This window comes from Spea bombifrons, chromosome 3 (genome assembly GCF_027358695.1).
Source record: "Spea bombifrons isolate aSpeBom1 chromosome 3, aSpeBom1.2.pri, whole genome shotgun sequence".
In the NCBI taxonomy this organism is placed as follows: domain Eukaryota; kingdom Metazoa; phylum Chordata; class Amphibia; order Anura; family Pelobatidae; genus Spea; species Spea bombifrons.
In genome coordinates, this window is record NC_071089.1 from 8,076,354 (window position 1) to 8,095,690 (window position 19,337).

Here is a 19,337-nt window from a genome sequence, read left to right on the forward strand (position 1 = left end):
TGGAGGTAACCATATATTCCAGTCGCCTCTTAATGAAGATACTAAAGAGTGGCAAGGCCTTATAGAATTTAAAGATGAACCAAGCTACTTTTCTACGAAACACGAGAGAATTAAATGGGTCATCTAACCCACCTTTTTCATGATCATGGCCATTACCAGATCCAGTTATGTAAATAGTACGATGGTAGAGAGATTTATTTTTGACATGGTGATAATAAACACAATGCATGGTGTATAGAAGAATTTAAAAACACAACTATAACTGTTCTGAAGAACAATGTGTATTGTTTCATTTTGTCAACACTTATCTACTAACCCTTTTTTTATGTTATTAATTGATATTTAGGCACGATGCCCTACTTACAAACACTAGTGTGAGAATTAATTTACAAATGGTAAATATATGGCCCCTGTTGTCCCAAAAAGTCCCATAGTAATAAACAGGTCTTCTAGGCTACTAAAGGTGGCTGCTACATCGTTTACAATAATTGAGACCCTGGTTTGATCATAGCACATATTAGGTTTTGAGGCTTAGTTAAAATAAGCAGTGGGTTAGTAGACACCTGAGGGTTATATATAATGGAGTCTTTGGTTAAAGTTGATAAGTCTTTTTCTTTGTTGGCCCAATAAAATGTATAGTTACACACGCTTTAGGGGCCTCAGAGGTCCAGGTTCTTCAGAATTTTGTATAAAAGTAATTTCTTGTTAAATGTTGGTCACATTTATCATTTTACACCACAAATGCTCATTATGTATAACTCTCTTTGTCCACTTCACTTCCATGGCATTTATCCCCAATCCTTGGTTGTAACAAGGTCTCTTACCTGACAATCTCATTCTTGATGGCCACCCCTTCCAGATAATTTTTCAAGGCGTAGTAACTGTGCACATACTTCCGAACGTAATATCCTCGCCATCTTTTCTGAATCTTTAAAAAAAAACCTGAATTTTTTAACATCTATTCGTGGTTTGTATAGAAAATTTGTAAGCATTTTCTTGGTAACTTAGTTTGAATTTAAACTTTCAGCTCTGGTTTTCACAATGTTAATACTTAAACCTTAATCAGTCCTTGGTAGTAGGAAGAAAATGAAGTTACGAAAGCTGTAACATATATGGTTCAGTCAATACCAGATCCTATCCCAATCCTATCCCAGAGCTTTTGTATACAGTACCAAGAGGTCATTACAAAAGTTGACTTTATCCGCTGTCACAATTCCCCTTCTAGAGTTCTAGAACATAAAGTTTCCACACCTGACAAATGTTCTGGAACCAGTGTTTCCCTATACAGGTGACAAAAAAGGAGACCACCTCCAGTTGAGACCTAGCTGCAGATCCCCATGCATGTTTAAAGTCACTTACTTTATTAACAGCAATATAAATAAATAAATATGCTGGGAGGCTGTTATACTTTTCTATCACTCTCTCAGTAAAATAACACGTCATTATATTACACGTAAGCCTTTGATTCTACAGTTTTAGATTATGAACTTGTAACTTCCATTAAAATAGTGCTAGTGCACATGGACACTGAGATCAAACATAGTTTACCAGACAAGAGCAGTTCACTATTACTTTAGAGCCACATTTTATATTGATGGTGGGACCCAGGTTCCAAATCTGAATACAGGGCGATTGTTAGTTATGAGTAAGTATTAAAACTACACCAGATAAGAGTTTTGCTTTCTAAGTCATTGGCCATCACCCAGAAACTGTAATGTTAATGTAAACTGTAAAGTGTAGGCCTCAACCTCGGAAAGTCCCAGGATGGCCAACTAAGAGTGCTAACCTTATCTGCTTTTCTGGGAGCCAGAAGAGGGCAGAGTCCAGTTTAAGAGGCAGGGGGTAACTGTGTACATCATAAATGAGTGCATGAATAGGGTAGACAGGGTCTACACACCACTCTATCAATAAAGCATTTCCCCTGGAAGCCCAGTAATCATCTGTGAAACACGTAGCCTGTGGATAAAGTTCTAATGGAGCACTCCACAAAGCAAAGGATTCCGCAGAGATATGGTGTTCTCAGAGGTGTATTTACTTTGAGCGCAGACCTATGACTGACCCAAGGCAGCTCCCCCGCTGCCCACTCCCCATTCACTATGGGCTTACAGTAGGGCAGTCTACAGAGGCTCCCCTGTAACGGCCCCATTGAACAGCGGCACACCTAGGGGGTCTGATTGCCCAAAGGTGGGTGGACTGCGACCCCCCCACACTGGATATGGTGCCCTAGGCCTAGTTGGCCTAGGCCAGAACACGTTGCTGGGTGGTGTGATCCAAATGCATGCAGTAATATTTAGATATTAGGGATCCAACCCCGTAGAAAGCAAGACGCAAACAGATAAGGCATAATAACACCCTCATTTACATTAACAAACAGTAATGCAATAAACCATGCACAGCTTTGGATAATAATGTATTATAGTGATCTAAAAAAAGTAAATAAATATGTTTCACTTTAAGTGTGATTGAATTTTTCTAGCTGATTACATTGATAAATCATTTGAGAAATAGTTTCACTTGCCGCCAGTGTGTTGGCTCGAAGCTTTAATCACATTTTTATTGGATTCCAAATATAGATTGTGTTTGAAAACAATCTGCTTCTCGTTGCCCTTTTTAATTTACAATCCGTCAGTAATGCGTACTGTACATTAAATGAAGAAAAAAGTCATATAAATATTATCTGCACTCTTACAAAAAAATTATTTGGCTTCTTCCGCTGATGCGCAGCCTGTTAAATTTTAGTGGATATCTGATTATTCAATAAAATGATTTCAAAGTTGCATAAAATTTACAACATAGCTGGCACTATTCCCCCTGTTGATGGTTGCTGATCTGCCTTACAGAGCAATAAAAATATTAATTGGGGCTAAAATATGGAGGTAATAGATAAGGAGCAATTCTGGCACAAATAGATAAAAGTGCTACATTCCATTGGTGTGTATGGTGATTGCACCACTTTCACCACAATTGTTCTTTGTACATATCCAATGTGTTTTTCATTTATGACAATATGTGAATTTCTGGAAGGCTTGTGTGAAGTTGCAAGATTAATTCGGTTAATTAACAAACTGGAGCTAGACTACCTTGTAATGTAACCCCCAGGTGCATATTTCTCACCATTTCATGTACTGTTGGAATACCTGTGTTTGGGGTGTGGCAAGATGATGGGGTGGGGTATGTGCCAGACATGGCCTAGGTGTGGACAACCAGCCACCATACCTAAAGAACCACCTTGCAGTGCTCAGCTGCAGAGTGTTGAGAGAAGGCTACATTGGAGCTGCTGCAGCCTGAACCTCCATCGAGTTATAAAACTTCCTGGGCTGGTCAGGGGAGATCAAAGAACTAACCAGCCAATAATCTCCACTGACTCCAAAAGTAGGCCAGTGGGACAGTGCCTTAAAATCAGTAATGTCTTGTGATAATTAGGGCTATTGGGAGGTGTTCAAATGTCCTGCCCCTATTTCCACCCTTAACGCCTCTCTTTCCTACAGCTCAGAATGCAGGGGCGGCTTGTCCGGGTGGAGAGGGCAACTACCCCCGGCCAATCCAAAAGCCTCCACAAAGGGCCGGTCAAGGTTGTACCTTTCTGAAGACTTTTGGGCAAGTCCAGAAATGCTGGAACTCAGCAATGTTATGTGAGTCCTCAGCAAAAGCGAAGCTGCTCGTGCAGTGCGCACGAGCAGCCAGAGAGAAAACTGCAGCTGCGGTGAGGATGAGAGAGGGTGAGGGAGTGAGTATGTATGTATGTATAAGTGTGTGTGTTAGTATGAATGTTCATGTGTAAGTGTACGTGAGCATAAATGTGCATGTGTGTGTTTCTGTGTGAGCATGAGTGCAAATGTGTGTGTATATGTTAGCATAAGTGTGTAAGTGCATGTGTGTAAATATATGTGCCACTGAATATATGGGTTGAGGGGCCATGCACAACGGGCCCATCAGGCCACTTGGCTTTAAATGCCCCTCTGGGGTTCAGATGGTACATGAAAAAGTATCCAAACAAAGGGCCAAACTCTCTATTCAGCTGGGTTACAGCCCTCTCCTAAAAAAAGTCGCATTTGCTGTTATAGTTTTTTCAGGGTTCAAATTTTTTTTTCTATTTAAAAAAAAAAAAAAAAAAAAAGCTCTGATGGTCTATTTTTATATCATTGCCCACTAGGAAGTTCCCATCAAGGTTTATTACGCAGATCACACTTTTTAAAGTAGCCCTATCACCATAGCAAGAATCAGAATGTTCCTGCTAATTAGAGCAAAAACAAAACTTTTACATTTTGTTCTTATCGAATAACCCCCAACGTGCAGAATAAAATACCCTCCCTGTCAGACTTACAGCAGGGCTGGAATTACTTGCTTTGTGTCAACTAAACATTTTCAGTTTATTATCTATAAAATCCCAAGGTCCCTTTCCACCGAACAGCTATTTATTTCAATCCAATTTAGGTAATATTCTGTTTAAGAATTTTTCTACCCAAGTGCATCACGGACCATTTATCTACAGTGAAACTCATCTGCTCCTTAGTTGCTCAATTTTCCAGTCTGTCCATGTCCTTCTGTAATCAATTTACATTCTCCCCTGTATTTACCCTGACACATAATTTACTATCATCTATACAAATTGAAACATTACTCACAATCCTCCCTTCAATGTCATTTATATAATACATGTTAAACAATGAGGGCATCAAAATGAATCCCAGTGGGATGTAGTTAGATTCATCCGAATGTAAGGGATATTTTCCTCTGAATTCCCACCAAATACTTTTATCTGTCTGCTTATTTCTAATTTCTATCATATTCTCATAGTAGTTATGAGCGCCTGTCTCCTTTAGCTCTACCCCTGGCTCGTCACCTGGACAAAAGCTGTAGAAATATAAAATTCTTTAAACACTAGGGTGACAAAATGTTTCTGTTCTTTAAGAGGCAATTTATAGTCCCTAACACTCTACAAATACACATTCTACTATAGAAGAATGTATATTTAAGTACTCTTAAGTCTAACTTAAGATACTTTAAAAAGGAATTCTTCCAAAAGAAAAAAGTAGACCTGTGCACTCAAATTAATACAAATTTTAATGGAATTTGCCAGTTTCGTTAATTTGTACAAACGTTAAAATACAAAGAAGAGAGCTCAGAATTGGCATTTTTTCACTCGCTCTCACACTCTTCCATTGTTTCCCTACCTTCTCTACTACTTGTTATGTCCTGTCTACCCATTGTACAGCGCTACGGAATTTGATGGCGCTATATAAAACAATAAACAATAATAATTCTCTGCCAACTGCTTCCAGAGAGAGTGAATGAGGGTGTGATAGAGTAAGACTTTTGTTTGTTTCTGGGGAAAAGCCCACCTGATTTTCAGTAAAACCGAAAGGACAGCAAACACAATTTGTTGTCTGAAAACAGCCCTGCAGTTGTCCTCGTCTGCTCTGGCCAGGCAGCCAATGAGTGGCAGGAAAGAGTTCTCATTGAAATCAATGGAATCACTTTCAGCACATACGCACAGAACACCCAGCGCCTGCCGAGCAAAGAGTTGCATGCAGAATAGCTGGGGGTAGGAAAGGGGGGGGGGGCAAAATCATACAATAAAGTGCATATGAAAGCTGGAGGAACCCCTTTAAGGAACAGTTCACAGGATGAGTTTTACTATCTGTCTTTGAAAATGTCCACCAAACCCTTACTTAGTGTTGATGTATCGCTTTTCCCAAATCCTGCTTTTTTATAGTTTGATATGATATATAGTTTATATTAAAATATAAAACTATACTATATAATTAAAATTACAAAAATATATACACATCTTCTGGCATACCATGGGTAATCGTGCCTTAACATTCTTTTACGCATGATTATTCCTCTCCAAGTTATCTCTCCTCTATTGATAAAGCGCCTTTGGTGCGAAACGTGTTAAGCAGGTTCTCTGTTCTTTGTTACTGTGTTTTTTTTTTTGCTTTATATTTTGAAATTGTATATTTTTAGGAGTGGGTGCTCCACTTGAGCACCCTTGGAGAGACTTTCAGCCTCCATTCATTTAATCAATGCATGGTCTGAGCGGGCGATCTATTCTATTAGTTATATTATTATATTGGTTTGGGCAGCATTTGTAAGTGTAGAGGGAGGAGAAGGAAGTGAACTCCATGCCAGGAAACTGGTTAGATAATGTTGGCGCTGCCAAAGGACAACGCTTCCACGAGGTGAACTTTTAAATCTCCAAAACAATTGGCAAGCAAAAAAATCAGAAGCTGTAAGTAGTTCTTATTCATAAATGTGATTAAGCTTAATGCTATTTCAAAGTTAATCATGTATTTTGCTGTGAATTGTGTAGATGCTAGAATTCCTATAATAATAAATGCCGTTAAAAAATAACTTTTAAATTGGTGACATACGCCACATTCATGTATAAACAGTACGTCTTGATGTATGGCTTCTGTATAAAACAATATCTTTTATATTTTGTTTAAATACCAGGATACCTTTCGTACGAAGTTAAAATCCTTTATTAACAGTGGTAGAGGGCAATCAACCTTTACAAATCAGAATGTAAAGGAGAACGATTAATTACTTTTTTTTCCTTCCACCTGCATTATACGTATTGTACTTGGACCACAGTGAGAAGAATGATTTATGCTGAAAAAAGTGGGAGATAACTGCATTGTCTGCAGATTCCCTGGCTGTTGTCACCGCTTAAGGTCAGTTAGACCTTCAGAAATGGCAGATAGTCAATTAACGCGTTTGTAGGTAGCGTGTCACCAAAACCAACACTATAAATGAGTTTTAAATATTGACAAAATGTATAGTGGGCAATTGCGCATGCAGAATTGTTTTCGTATGATCCTTATATCAATACAGGTCTATCGTGTACAATGAATCGGTCTCCTGCAGCTGGTTCTTCCTTCTTGTGTTTCTTACATGTCTACGCAGGACTTGTTGATAAAATATGTATTTAAATATTCATCAACAGGTACATATGCAAGGGGTGGGCAGATTACCTGACACAGGTAAAGCTGTGAACCTCACCATGTCATGCTGTACTGGTTTATAATATCAGCTGTGACATCATGACATCATCATGACATCATCACCTACACTGTCTGCTTCATGCAAAGTGTGAAAGCTAAAATTATTTACTTGAAGTATTAAACAAAATAAGGCACAATGTTTTTTTCAGAGAAAATATAATTATTTGGAAAAAAGTTATTTTATTTTAAAGATTAAAGAGACATCGTTGATGTTTTAAGCAAACTTTTCTTGTAATTCTGAATTTGGATTATGGGTTGTGTTTTACCCATATCTTGAGTTTAGATTTATTTTTTTTGTAATTTTATTAATAGTGAGAACACATAATTATTGTGGAAGTCAGTAGTGTAAAACATTCATAGTATAGAATGTATTTTGTTAAATCTAAAATTATTTTAATTTTTTTAACAGAAATTTATTAATTAACATTGACATAGAAACTTCATTCAAATAAGTTGGTTATGAAATAATTACTTGAAAATTGTTAGATTATTTTGTATTTTACAACATAAAACATTCTTAACCCCTTAAGGACAATGGGCGGTCCCTAAACCCATTGAAAACAATGCATTTTGAGCCCGTACATGCACGGGCTTTGTCATTAAGGGGTTAATAAAAAAAGCCATCTAGAAGCAGTTTTTTTCTTGTGATAAATTTGGAGTTAATCATTCTTCTTGTTGATCGTCAACCCCCAATGTAGCTGCAGCCAACACAAAATCAATTTCCATACCTGGGACCTTTGTCAGGGCTGGTGACCTCTGGCTCTCCCTCTCCTGTCCCTTATGGGTGCGACAGCATTAGGGAGCCTTGGCTAGCAATAGCGGTAGGACTGGCCCCTGGTAGAACGGGTGGAAACTGGGCAGAATGTAGGCATGACCAAATGCCATTCCCCATCCCGAGATCATGTTCTGCCCCAAAAGCCCATTATATTTGGGCATCTGCTGCTGATGATTTCTGTGACTAATACTAGGCAAGAGTGTTTTTTCATCACCTGCTTATTTTTGGCGTGATTGGTTCCTTGACTTAATTTGTTCCAAAGTATAAAAGCACACAACTGAATATTGATTTCATGCATCTATTTAAAAAAAACCTGCATATTTTTTTTATTATTATATTATTTTTAAATAACGGTTTAAAAGTTTTAGACTGTGTTGCCTTATTACCTTATAAGGCAACACAGTCTAAAATCTTTAAACCGTTATTTAAAAATAACATAAGAATAAAAAAATATGCAGGTTTTTTAAAATATTTTATATCCCATTTTGACACAAGCACTTTTTGAAACGAATGCTTTGTATTTCTTGAAAACGTTCCCCGCATTCAAAAATATATTTCCAATTTTGTGTGACCTTCAAAGCAATTAGGAAGTTTCAACAATAGTTGGAACAAAACAATTATTGTAGTTGATCAGTTTAGAACAGATAATTTTAAACAAAGTCATTGTGCGCTCAGCAGATTACAGCTTGTTAACGGGTAAATTCTAAATGACCTCTTATGCTAGTCAAATCAATGATGCATATTCCTCATTAAGTAACATCCAAATGAAAGTGGTCTTATAAATAATGTTTATTTTAAGCACTAAAACAAATGGCAAAAGAAACTTAATATATAAAAGCCATCTGCTTCGAGAAAACACTATTTTTTTTTTTTTTTTTTTTTATTATAACAAGGTTTACTTTTGTTTCTAAAATTTGATCCAGGCTATAATCACTAAATTCCAAGATGTTGATTCATACGATAGCCAAATGAAAGTTACAGTAATATAGTTCTGATTTAGGGTTCCTTAGGACTCTAGTTATAAAAATGGAAATTAGGGCCAGTGTTAAGTAGAGTCAAGGGAGCTGACGGCAGCAAGAGAAGCCTTTTTCATTTTTTTACATTTTTTTTTCACGGATCCTTAATATATACCTTAGAAGACGCTTTTATTTTTTAAGTGTAGTTATTCCTTGGAGAGGAAGATAGCTCTATGTTTCTAACAACATTAATAAAGTACATAAAACAAAAAGGCAACTGAAGTATGGAACAGCTATAGTTTTTCTGTTGGATAACGGTTTATTTTAACAGATTTTTTTTGCTTAATCTTCTCGTTTCTCACAATGAATACAAAGATCAATAATCTGTGTATAATTTTAAAAATAAACTATATTATTGAATATATATTATGTCTAATATATACTATATATTAGACAAGTTATATATTCAATGATATAGCTGTATATTATATATGTATATATAATATTTAAGTTTCACAATATCAAAACAAAAATATATTTTACTACATAAATATATTGGATTAATTATATATATATAAACTTTCACAATACCAATATCAAAACAAACAGATTTTTGTAGATAAATATATTTAATTGTATTTGAATGTATTATAAATTATATATAATAAATATATGTATTTCTGATATATTTAACTCTATTGGTATTGTGAAGCTCTGCAGTGTACAGTGCTAATGCTTTCTAATTCTAATATTGTAACAAATTATGAACATAGAGAATATGTTTTGAATTGCTTATGTAGCAATTATAACTGTTTTCCAGTTTCTTATATTGAAATGTATTTATAAATTGTTGTGATTCCCCTTAGAGAACCTTAAAGCATTAATTTACAAGTCTTCCTTGTGGTTTCTTATTTATCTAAACAAAATAATTCCCTGTAATGGATCCCTACAAATAAATAGTAATAGTAAACACTTTTGTCATTACGAAACGTATTTAAAGGGGCCGTCGCATCAATTTCTTTCAGCAGTTTTTGCTTTCACAGTTACCCATCTTTCAATAGAAATGTTTGCTCAAGTGCTCTCCAGGTCGGGTGTTCTGCACGGAAGTGCATGGAATGCGGGGTGTAAGTTGTGTTCTACCAGCCGGGTTTAGGATTGAACCCAGCAGGGACTCGTCCATACTGGAAAAGGAGAAGAACCAACCAGCTTGCCGAACTACGCCACCAGTGACCTAACACACACATGGTGGGTATTTTATACAACATTTTTACGGCTATAATTACTGTTATATTTTAACTAATTAGATGTATAAGAACCATCTGAAGTCTGCTCGAACATAAATCAAAGACTTCACATCTGTGCTAGAATGTTGCAGGTTGAAAGTATGGCTCAAAACGCATGGTGGTTATAAAAAGGTCTATCAAAGTAGATGGTTAATAGGCTGTAAGGCGAACTTATGGGTTGCTGTGTGTCTGTGTTTGTTTTTTTAAATGTACGATATACGGTTTGCTTCGGTGCGTCTACAATCATTGTTATAGACAGGCCCAAAAATAAACAATTGCACAGCAAGAGAAGAAGTATCTCATGGCAGAGAAGGTCAAACCCACTACAAGTAGTTTTATTGCACTTCCAATAAGATAAAAAGACACAGGTCTAGAAAAATATCCTGTACTGCATCACTGCCATGGAACTCTGTAGGAAAGATATGTGGGCACCGGAAGATAAATGGGAAGTGGGATTTTTCTTGCAGTGTCCACAATAAATCTTTGTTACAAAAAAAGCTTCATAACATGGGGACATGTTCCAAAAACTTGAAGTAGCCACAAATAAACTACTATTCTAGTGCTAATGCCTGCAGAATCTGAGGACAACACAAGGTTGTTGGAACCCAAGGTATCCGAACCCTATGTGATTCAGCTTTCAGGGTTTTCTTTCTGTATTCCGAACGGAAGTGTGTTTATCATATCACTAATTTCAATTTCCTATAGTAAAATCTCAGTGGATAGAGCCATTGGATGATATCTAAGATCACTCAAAATACACATTACAATATAATACATGTATTGTTTTCATAGATATTTTGGAAAAGAAAATGTGTTTCCATCAGACTCATGGGAATTGTTTTCCTGTATGAAGGAATCATGTGCATCATGACCTGATACCGCTCTGCTTTGGCCCAAGTACATATTAAGACCGATCAAGGACCTATGTAGGCTCTTTAATCTAACAACGGAACCTATGATTTCTCTCACAAAGCCATTGGGAATTGGGATTCTAGAGCCAGTCAGCTGCATAAATGGGTTCTAGGAAAAGAACATCAGGAAACCTCAGGGCCGTGGGGTGGATGGACAGAGTCACAGGGCCACCGCCGCTGACCAGTGTCTAAACATTGCAACTAGGGCTTTTCTCGCTGGTTTATCACAGCTGAAATGGTTGCGTTGATACATAATTCACAATACCTATACCTCCCAGGAAATCATGGTTTTAATAACAAGGATCGGTTTAAAAAAATTTGGTTGCCACAATACTGCCGGAAAGTTGCAGTTCCAACTCACCTTGCATTATAAGGCGGGAAGCATAAAGTTTCTGTTACTAGAAGGGCTGTGCTTACCCTATTTAGTGCATAATTAAGTCAGTGAGTAGACATGAACTTTCACTGGTTTATCACTGGAAGTCACTTGCAAACCTCCACTTTAGTAATTAAATCCTGGAACCTTAATCTAGAGGTCATGTCATTTAAATAGTTCCCAGGTCGGAGTTAAAGATGCATAGGACATTCAATTAAACTACTGGAATGTTTAGTCTACAGTCTTCTAACCCACTTTCTTTCATCTATCAGTCTGCATGACCCTTTACAATACAGTTTCCATCCACAGCACTCTACTGAGGCTGCCTCTGCCAAAAAATAACTTCTCCTTGCTCGTCCTCGTAGACCTCCCTTTAGCCTTAGACACTGTTAACCACCACCTTCTCCTGCAAACCCTACCCTCTCATGGCATCCATGGCACTGATCTTTCTTGGCATTAATCATATCTCTCTTCAGTGTCTCTTTCTCTGGCTCTTGCTCCTCTCTCCTACCACTCTCTGTTGATGTGCCTCAGGGATAAGTTCTGGTGTCTCTTCTCTGTCTATCCTTTCTCTCTTGGAAAAGTAATCTCTTATGGATTTCAGTACCACCGCTATGCTGACAACATGTTAATCTAGCGTTCCTCTCCTGACCTCCTACATTCTCTTCCAACTTGCCCCACAAACGTTCTGAAACGTTATCCTGTGTGGTGTCCCACAACCACCGTCGTATTCATCCTTTTCTATCACAAACACTACAAAATACAAATTCCCGTATTTGCTCAAATAAAAGACACCCCTGATTATAGGGTAAATAAAATTTTATTTTATTTTCAATTTTCAGGGCAGGGTACAGAAAGATTCTGTCTCATTTCCACTCAACCTTCTAGAGGTTTACAAAGACAGCTTTAAACTAACTCTAAAATTGTAATCTTTTTGAGAATAGAGTAAGAGGAAGCTGTCTATCTACAAAGAGAGAAAGAGATGGATATACAAAGAGAGAATGAAATAAGAAGCACACACATGGACGTGGCATGTGACCAGTTTCTCACGAACAACTTATTAGGATATGTCTTTATGAGGGTAAAATGAATATATTCATTAAAGTTTAAGGGTTTTATATGCATCACTCTTTTTATATAAATGAGTGCAGTGCAGATGTTTACAATCCTGCATCTCGAATCTTGTTCTTATTATATCCTATTACACGTTTTTATTCCAACAGCCTTGTGACATATATACTATATATAAAAAGCCCAGATACAGGATTCAATAAAACTTTAGATTTAATAAGATATCACTAATAAACCATAAATCATAATCTGACATTCATCTCAATAAGAAGGATTTGTGTAGACCAGGGATTGACAATGTGCAGCCTTCAAGCTACTGGAGAAGTCATGCTCCCAATTCCCCCCCCACAATCGATGGATCAATCTATATTTGTTTCTCCAATCCCTGTTTCTGTGAAGTTTAAGCAGCATTTTGTGATGGAACACTACTCGGTTTTCCACCTAGTGGGAAGCATAGGTGCCAATACTCCTGGATTTGCTAAACAGTGCCAACAAGCAGACTTGTCCTGGCTGACTGTGTCCTGTTTTTCAGGTTATATAGTGACTTCATGTCACGTGGGGACATGAGCGAATGTGCTCATGTGTTCTTAATGCCAGGCTTGGATAAGTCCCAGTTGCTGGCTTTCCATGCCAACCAGAACAACTGTGTTGGTAACTAACTAGCTGGCCTAAGGAGACCTGAAGATCTGCCAGCTTGAGCTGTAAGGGACCATGAAGTACGTGCCATCGCCAGCACAGAGCTCCAACTTACAGTTGTCTCGGATGAGCTTTAAATTGGAGCCTCGTGTCATCCCCCCCAGACAATTTAATTCACTAAAGTTGTCCAACTTGCAGATCTACTACTGCCAACTCTAGTGTATTCGCAATACAAACTCAACTTGTATCCATTCGGCTGCAGCGCAATTGAGTTGATAAGAGCTGAAAAACAATGGAAACTCTGAGGTTTATTAACTGGGGGGTTTACCTTACCTTCCCTATAAAGGGTTACATTTATTATTTTCTTCCTTTTCTCGTGTAGTGGGTGTGTGTGTGGCCTCCTGTTTTTTGTTTTTTTAAATTGAAGGTGGGGGGCTGCAGCTATTGAGCTGCAGTGAAGCTCAGCTTCCTACTCACATTGTCCTCAATCACATTTAAACTCACAAGCTCTCACCTCAACTTGAACATTAATGAATATTCAAGTTGCTTTCCAAGTTGTAACATTAACCCATTAACTTTGACTTAGTGAATCAACTCCAGAGACTAGTAGAAGCAGATGCTGGAGACCACTCGGGGTCACATGGACTGGAGAACACTTGTGGTGGAAGGAAGACTTGACAAACACTGATGCAGCAACTGGGAGAGAGAGATAAGTCTATCAGAAGTATCTGTTACTTTTAATGGCACTACTGACTAGTAACTAATCAGTGCTGGCTTCTAGATACTGGAAAAGATGTCCTGCCCTGTGCAATGCTAGCCCACGAAACAGCCGGGGTGCCATACAGTGCATGTAAAGGGGATATAAGCAAAAGCAATGGTTTCTAGTACAAAGGGCAGATGTGCTACGCTTTAATAACAAGACAAGAAAACCTGCCTTTTATTTGAGCAGTCAGGTGGCTGGCTGTGAGTCTTTAGATTTGTAGTTCACCAATAGCACACGTCTGCGGTATGTGGATTGCATGCTTTACTTCTGGGTTTAGCAGGAATATGGCATCAACTAGAACAAATATACCTCGTGGTTGTAAACTGGTCCAGAAGCCCATCACCGGTTTAACCCCTTAAGGACAATGGGCGGTCCCAAAACCCATCGAAAACAATGCATTTTGAGCCCGTACATGTACGGGCTTTGTCATTAAGGGGTTAATGAATACACTAGTTTTTTTTGTTTTTTAATGAGGTCGCGATTAAATAATGCAGCTCTTTCTGGTTTCACCATGTATTTCCTCAGCACAGTCTTGATCTTTGTATGTATTATTCTAGTTTGCGTGCATTATTAAAAGTACATTCAGATCACAATTGACTTTTCATTTGTATTAACAAGTAAAGAAATATTTACCCTGACAGCCATTTCATTGTAGAAATTCATCTTCATAATAAAATGCGCTGTCTGCGGAGAAAGAGAAACGGGTGGCTTAGAATTCCGTGACACTCACACACACACAAAGCTCCCATTTTTACATACAAAAGATAAGAAAAGTCTATACATAATACATAATACGGACTTCACACATTGGGAGCAATATCAAAGTTTTGTATTGAAAAAGGCAGGATTGCTAATACATAATGCAGTCGGAACCCGAAAAAAAAATCTATGGCAGTCAAACTAAGAGCTAATGGAGATATATGATCATAAAATGCTCTCCGCTAAGTTTGATAATCAATGGGGCTCTACTGGGAATAAAATAACAAAGAAGAAATATTCACAAGTGTCGGTGACACGTACTATTGTATGATTAATTCACTGGGTTTTTATTCTTTTTTTTTTTTTTTTCTCGTTATCCAAAAAGCACAGAAACGTAAAAAAAAAAAAAAAAAGAGAAATTCATATTTCAAAACGTCTGGTTTAATGAAAAATTCAAAAACGCGCTGCCTTTCGTCGAAATCTGTGAAGGATACGGACGCGGTGATGGAGCAAAAATGTGTCTTCCAACCATCTGTACAAAACATTATGTACTTAGCTGCCACCCGAGTAATCCTTGGGAATTTTGTTTCATTTAATATTCATTTTAACATCATAAAATCATAAATAATTAGTGTTATTTGAATTGCCTAGTCTGATCCAAAGCAAATTGTCTGTGGAGAGCATCGGGAATGGGCTATTTATCAACAGTCTGTGCAATTAAGAAACAGTTGGCTGCAATATGTTATTTACAAACGAACACAATGATGTTGCTTCATTTTCCTCTCTCTTTCTTCATTACATTCAAAGAGGCGGCATTTCTGCAGTTTAATTAAGGTGCGTTTTAAACGTGGAGTTAAATGTGATCCTGGTTCACACGCAACGAGGGATCAGGGCGAAGGCTGACTTTTACAGGGGTTTTGGCACTTGGAGAAAGTTATGTTTTCTTGGAGGGGGGGGCGCAGATCAAGCATTTTAAATAAAGTTTACAAACCAGGACCGGCATTCCAGACACGTCTGGGGGGTTACTGACGAAAGTGTGGGCTGAGATACAGTTTCATCTCAATGACTATTTTGTATGCGCTAAGAAAGGTCGATCCCACCGGGGCGATTTTTGGGAAGAGACCCTTTTTCAGGAGAAGCTTGCCACAGATGGTTATTCACATTGCATAATTTAGTTGCTGAGATAACAACAACTCTTAGAATAAAATGGCTTTCAATCCATATAAAAAACTCGACTTGTGGAAATCTACTAGATTCTATACTTTTTATAGTTTTAGATGGTATCGGTTCCCATGAATTCTATATGCATCTATCTATTTTAGGAAGCTAAGCGTAATACCATTGCCAGGATTCTACCGAGATTCAAGTTCTGACCTCCAACTTTTGTACCCATTGACCTCACACTCATTGCATTTTACCCTGATTTGTTCACCCTTTCATTTATGGCCACCAGCACCTTAAAATGTTCCACTTATAATTGCCCAAAATGCTTTCCAATGTTTACACTTTGCTCCGCAAGTTCATCATGCCAAATTTGAAGAGGGAATGTTAGTGTCCCTCTTACCCCCTGTCTGCAGACGCCCTGGTTAAACGGCCTGTTGGCTTTAAATATTTAGTCCCAATCAGACACTGATCACAGACAGGAGTAGCTGGAATCATGGAGGTCATAGTATTCTTAGGTGATTCTAGTAAAGGGTTCTACAAGTACAATAGATTGTGACCTACAGGTATCTCACTGGCTTTCACTCCTGATACACCGCCGTTCCTATTCAACGGAAGGTTTAAGACTCCTTATCTTACAAAAAGTGGATGGTGGTATGATATACAAAGGCCAGTTGGGCAAGTTTCTGTTTATCGATACAGAAGTGGCATAAAGTACCAGATAATAACACCCAAGATAATTATACAGATAACTGAACCCCAAAGTTTACTTATGTTAACTTGTTTTATATTTGGTAAACTCTTTTTTTACATGTCTGTTCATAACCGATGATCCGTTTCCAATTTCATGACGGTATTTCATAAATCAGACCTTTTTCCCCCCAAATCATTGCTATTTGTAGACAAAAAACTTTTAATACGAATGTATCCGTATGAATTCTAATACACCGACGCCTTAATGAATACACTTTGTTGATCTATGTTCCTATCTGCGTTGAGTGCAAGTGATTGAGGGCCAGCTTGAATCTCCTGTTCTTCAGGATAAGTAAGTAAGTAATTTATGAGACAGATCAGGGGGGGTTTATTGGATGCAGGAAAGAATGATAAGCCTTGTAACGAGGTGGCAGGCAAAAGATAAACCTAAAATCAGGTTTGAGGAACATGGGCACATAGACATAAAAAGGAGCTCTCCAGCGCTTCACCGACATGGGCATCAAGCAGTGGAAACCAATAGTTCTTAAATTTGCATGTAAATGGTCAGCTTTCAAGCCACCGCAGCCCTGCATACCATAGATCTCCTTAGAATAATTTCTGCCAGTCTACAGATTAAAATGTGATTAATGTTGTGTTTGTTCCACCAATATACATCCGGATGTGTATTCATCTATTCAGAGATGTCCCTTCGGTGGAAATCTTTAAAATCAGGCTGAAGACTTATCTATTTATACGCAGGCACTTGATTAATGTACAGCCACCGCTGACACTTCTTACTGGACTCTCCACTCTGTTAACGCGCTACATTCTAATGAAAAGTTTCAGCTCTTCTTTTACTTGGAATCGTGGAGCCCTAGAAGAGCGTGTCATACGGATACAAACTTAGTTTATTTTACTTAGCAATACAATACAAACAACAGTATTATTTAACACTCTGAAGGATCAATAAATGTGTATACTTTATATACACACACTATATATATATATATATATATATATATATATATATATATATATAAGAAAAGGACGGAATATAAGACTCATATGTACACTCGTACGTACACTTATAAATAGCGTGTACATAAAAGAAATAGCTTTATTGCTTTTATTACTTTATTTTCTTAATACTCTATTTTCAAGGACAAAAGATCAAAGTGTGTCAGTAAGAGAGAGAGAGAGGGTTTTAAAAACAACTGAACACTGAATTGTCATTTATTGCATGTGATCATGTGATTGATTTTCACAGTGATCACATGAAAAAACAACTTACAAAAAATACCAAATACCTACTCATACCGGTGCTCTGGTGGCAGATTGGATCCTTCAGTGTGTGGCTGCTGAAGGATCCTGGCATTATGACATTTGGCGGCCGCTGGCCTTAAAGTGTCAACCCTGTTTGGTCTGCCTTAGTCTATGCATGATTTATGTAATAAAAAACAAGGAAAGAGGTATTTGTTATTAGCTTTACCGGTAAAAAAAACTATAAAGTGTAACCATAGAATAAAAACCTAATATATAGAAATCAATTTCTTTAATGAAATACAGGGGAGAGAGTTAGCACACACTTGGGCAAAGATGGACTAGCTCCTTGTGACCTTTACAGTTGGCACAAAATGGTGAATGGGTTGCTGGATAATATTTATCAGGAAAGAATAAGGAAAAGAGAAGAGGGACAGGAGATGTGATAAATTATTTCATACATTTAAATATTTCTAACACAGTGAGTGAGGGACGTTTATTGGAGAAATGTTAGAACAAGAGGTCACAATCTAAAACTAGAGGGTCAGAGGCTTAGATGTCATGTAAAGAAGTTTGAAGTTATTGAGAGGGTGGCAGATAAGTAGAACAGCCTCCCAGCAGAGGTAGTGGAAGTTAATACAGTGAGGGAAATAAACACACATGGGCATTCATATGGCTCCTGAATCTAAGTAAAGACCAAGGACGGATTAAGACAAACTGGCACAGATGGGCTGAATGGTTCTTATTAGCCGTCAATATGTTTCCAACTATTCTACTTGAGACAGCGGGACCATAGTATTGGCTTTGGGATGGAAACATAAGCATCGCCGGCACAGCATTTTATTTTTAAATAATACAAAAAGTATAAGGAAAATCAATGAACGAAAGGTTTCTTGCAGAGTCTACAATGGGAAAAAAGTCCCAAGACAGACGCCGGATAAGAAGATGAATACATTTTCCTGTGACCTCACTTTGCGTATAACGGCACTAACGACGAAAATTCCTAACTCAACGAAATAAACGGAAACGTATCTGAAGAGTGTTGATAAAACACCCGTAGTCAGACACATATGGGAGCTGTATCAGATGAGCTTTTATTTTCCACATCAGTGCAACTTTTATTTCACAATTTTGTATATGATCATTAGAGTGATTTATTAGCAAGTAATCATAGGCGTTTTATGCATATGCTTTACCTTGTTTGCTGGCAACAGATACCTCTCGAGCTATTAGAGCTGGAAAATGTTTAAAGTGACCTACAGTTTTTTCTTAGTAAAACCCTTTAAAAGGGAAGATTTGTTACCAAGCCTAAAGGCGAAGCTTAATCTTTTTTTTTTTATTCTACAATATTCTGCAATAAATCAGGGGTCGACAATTTGTGGTTTCCATCACCATGTCAGTGCCCTTCAGCTGCGGACAGTTGTGGCAGGGCCAGTTAGGGGACTCCTCGATCTCCTAACTCGCCCACAATTAAGGAAGTGCGAGGTCTGTTTCTCCAGACCTCTGTTTTAGTGCTCCATCGCGCTGTGTGCCAGCTATTGATGCTGAGTGCCAGGATATTCAGTCATATCTCGGCGCTCAGCACTGAAGCCGCATGCACCTTGAGAGAGCACTGAAACAGCGGTCTGTAGAAAGAAACGCAGGGCCATCAGCGTAGGAGGAAAAAGAGAGAAGACAAATGGAAAGAGAGGGAGAAAAGAGACAGAGAAAGGGAGGAGAGAGAGAAAGAGAGAGAGAGAGAGAGAA

The 19,337-nt window shown here is 37.8% G+C and overlaps 1 protein-coding gene across 1 annotated transcript in view; it reads right to left on the minus strand.

Annotated features, from left to right (window-relative positions):
• SPATA17 (spermatogenesis associated 17) overlaps positions 1–19,337 on the minus strand; it is a 67,842-nt gene that overhangs the window by 42,738 nt on the left and 5,767 nt on the right. Inside the window, exons 4-5 of the mRNA XM_053461011.1 lie at positions 14,412–14,462; positions 825–928 (exon numbers count right to left, since the gene is read on the minus strand). Of these exons, the coding sequence (XP_053316986.1) occupies positions 825–928; positions 14,412–14,462 (155 nt within the window). The remainder of the gene's footprint in view (positions 1–824; positions 929–14,411; positions 14,463–19,337) is intronic.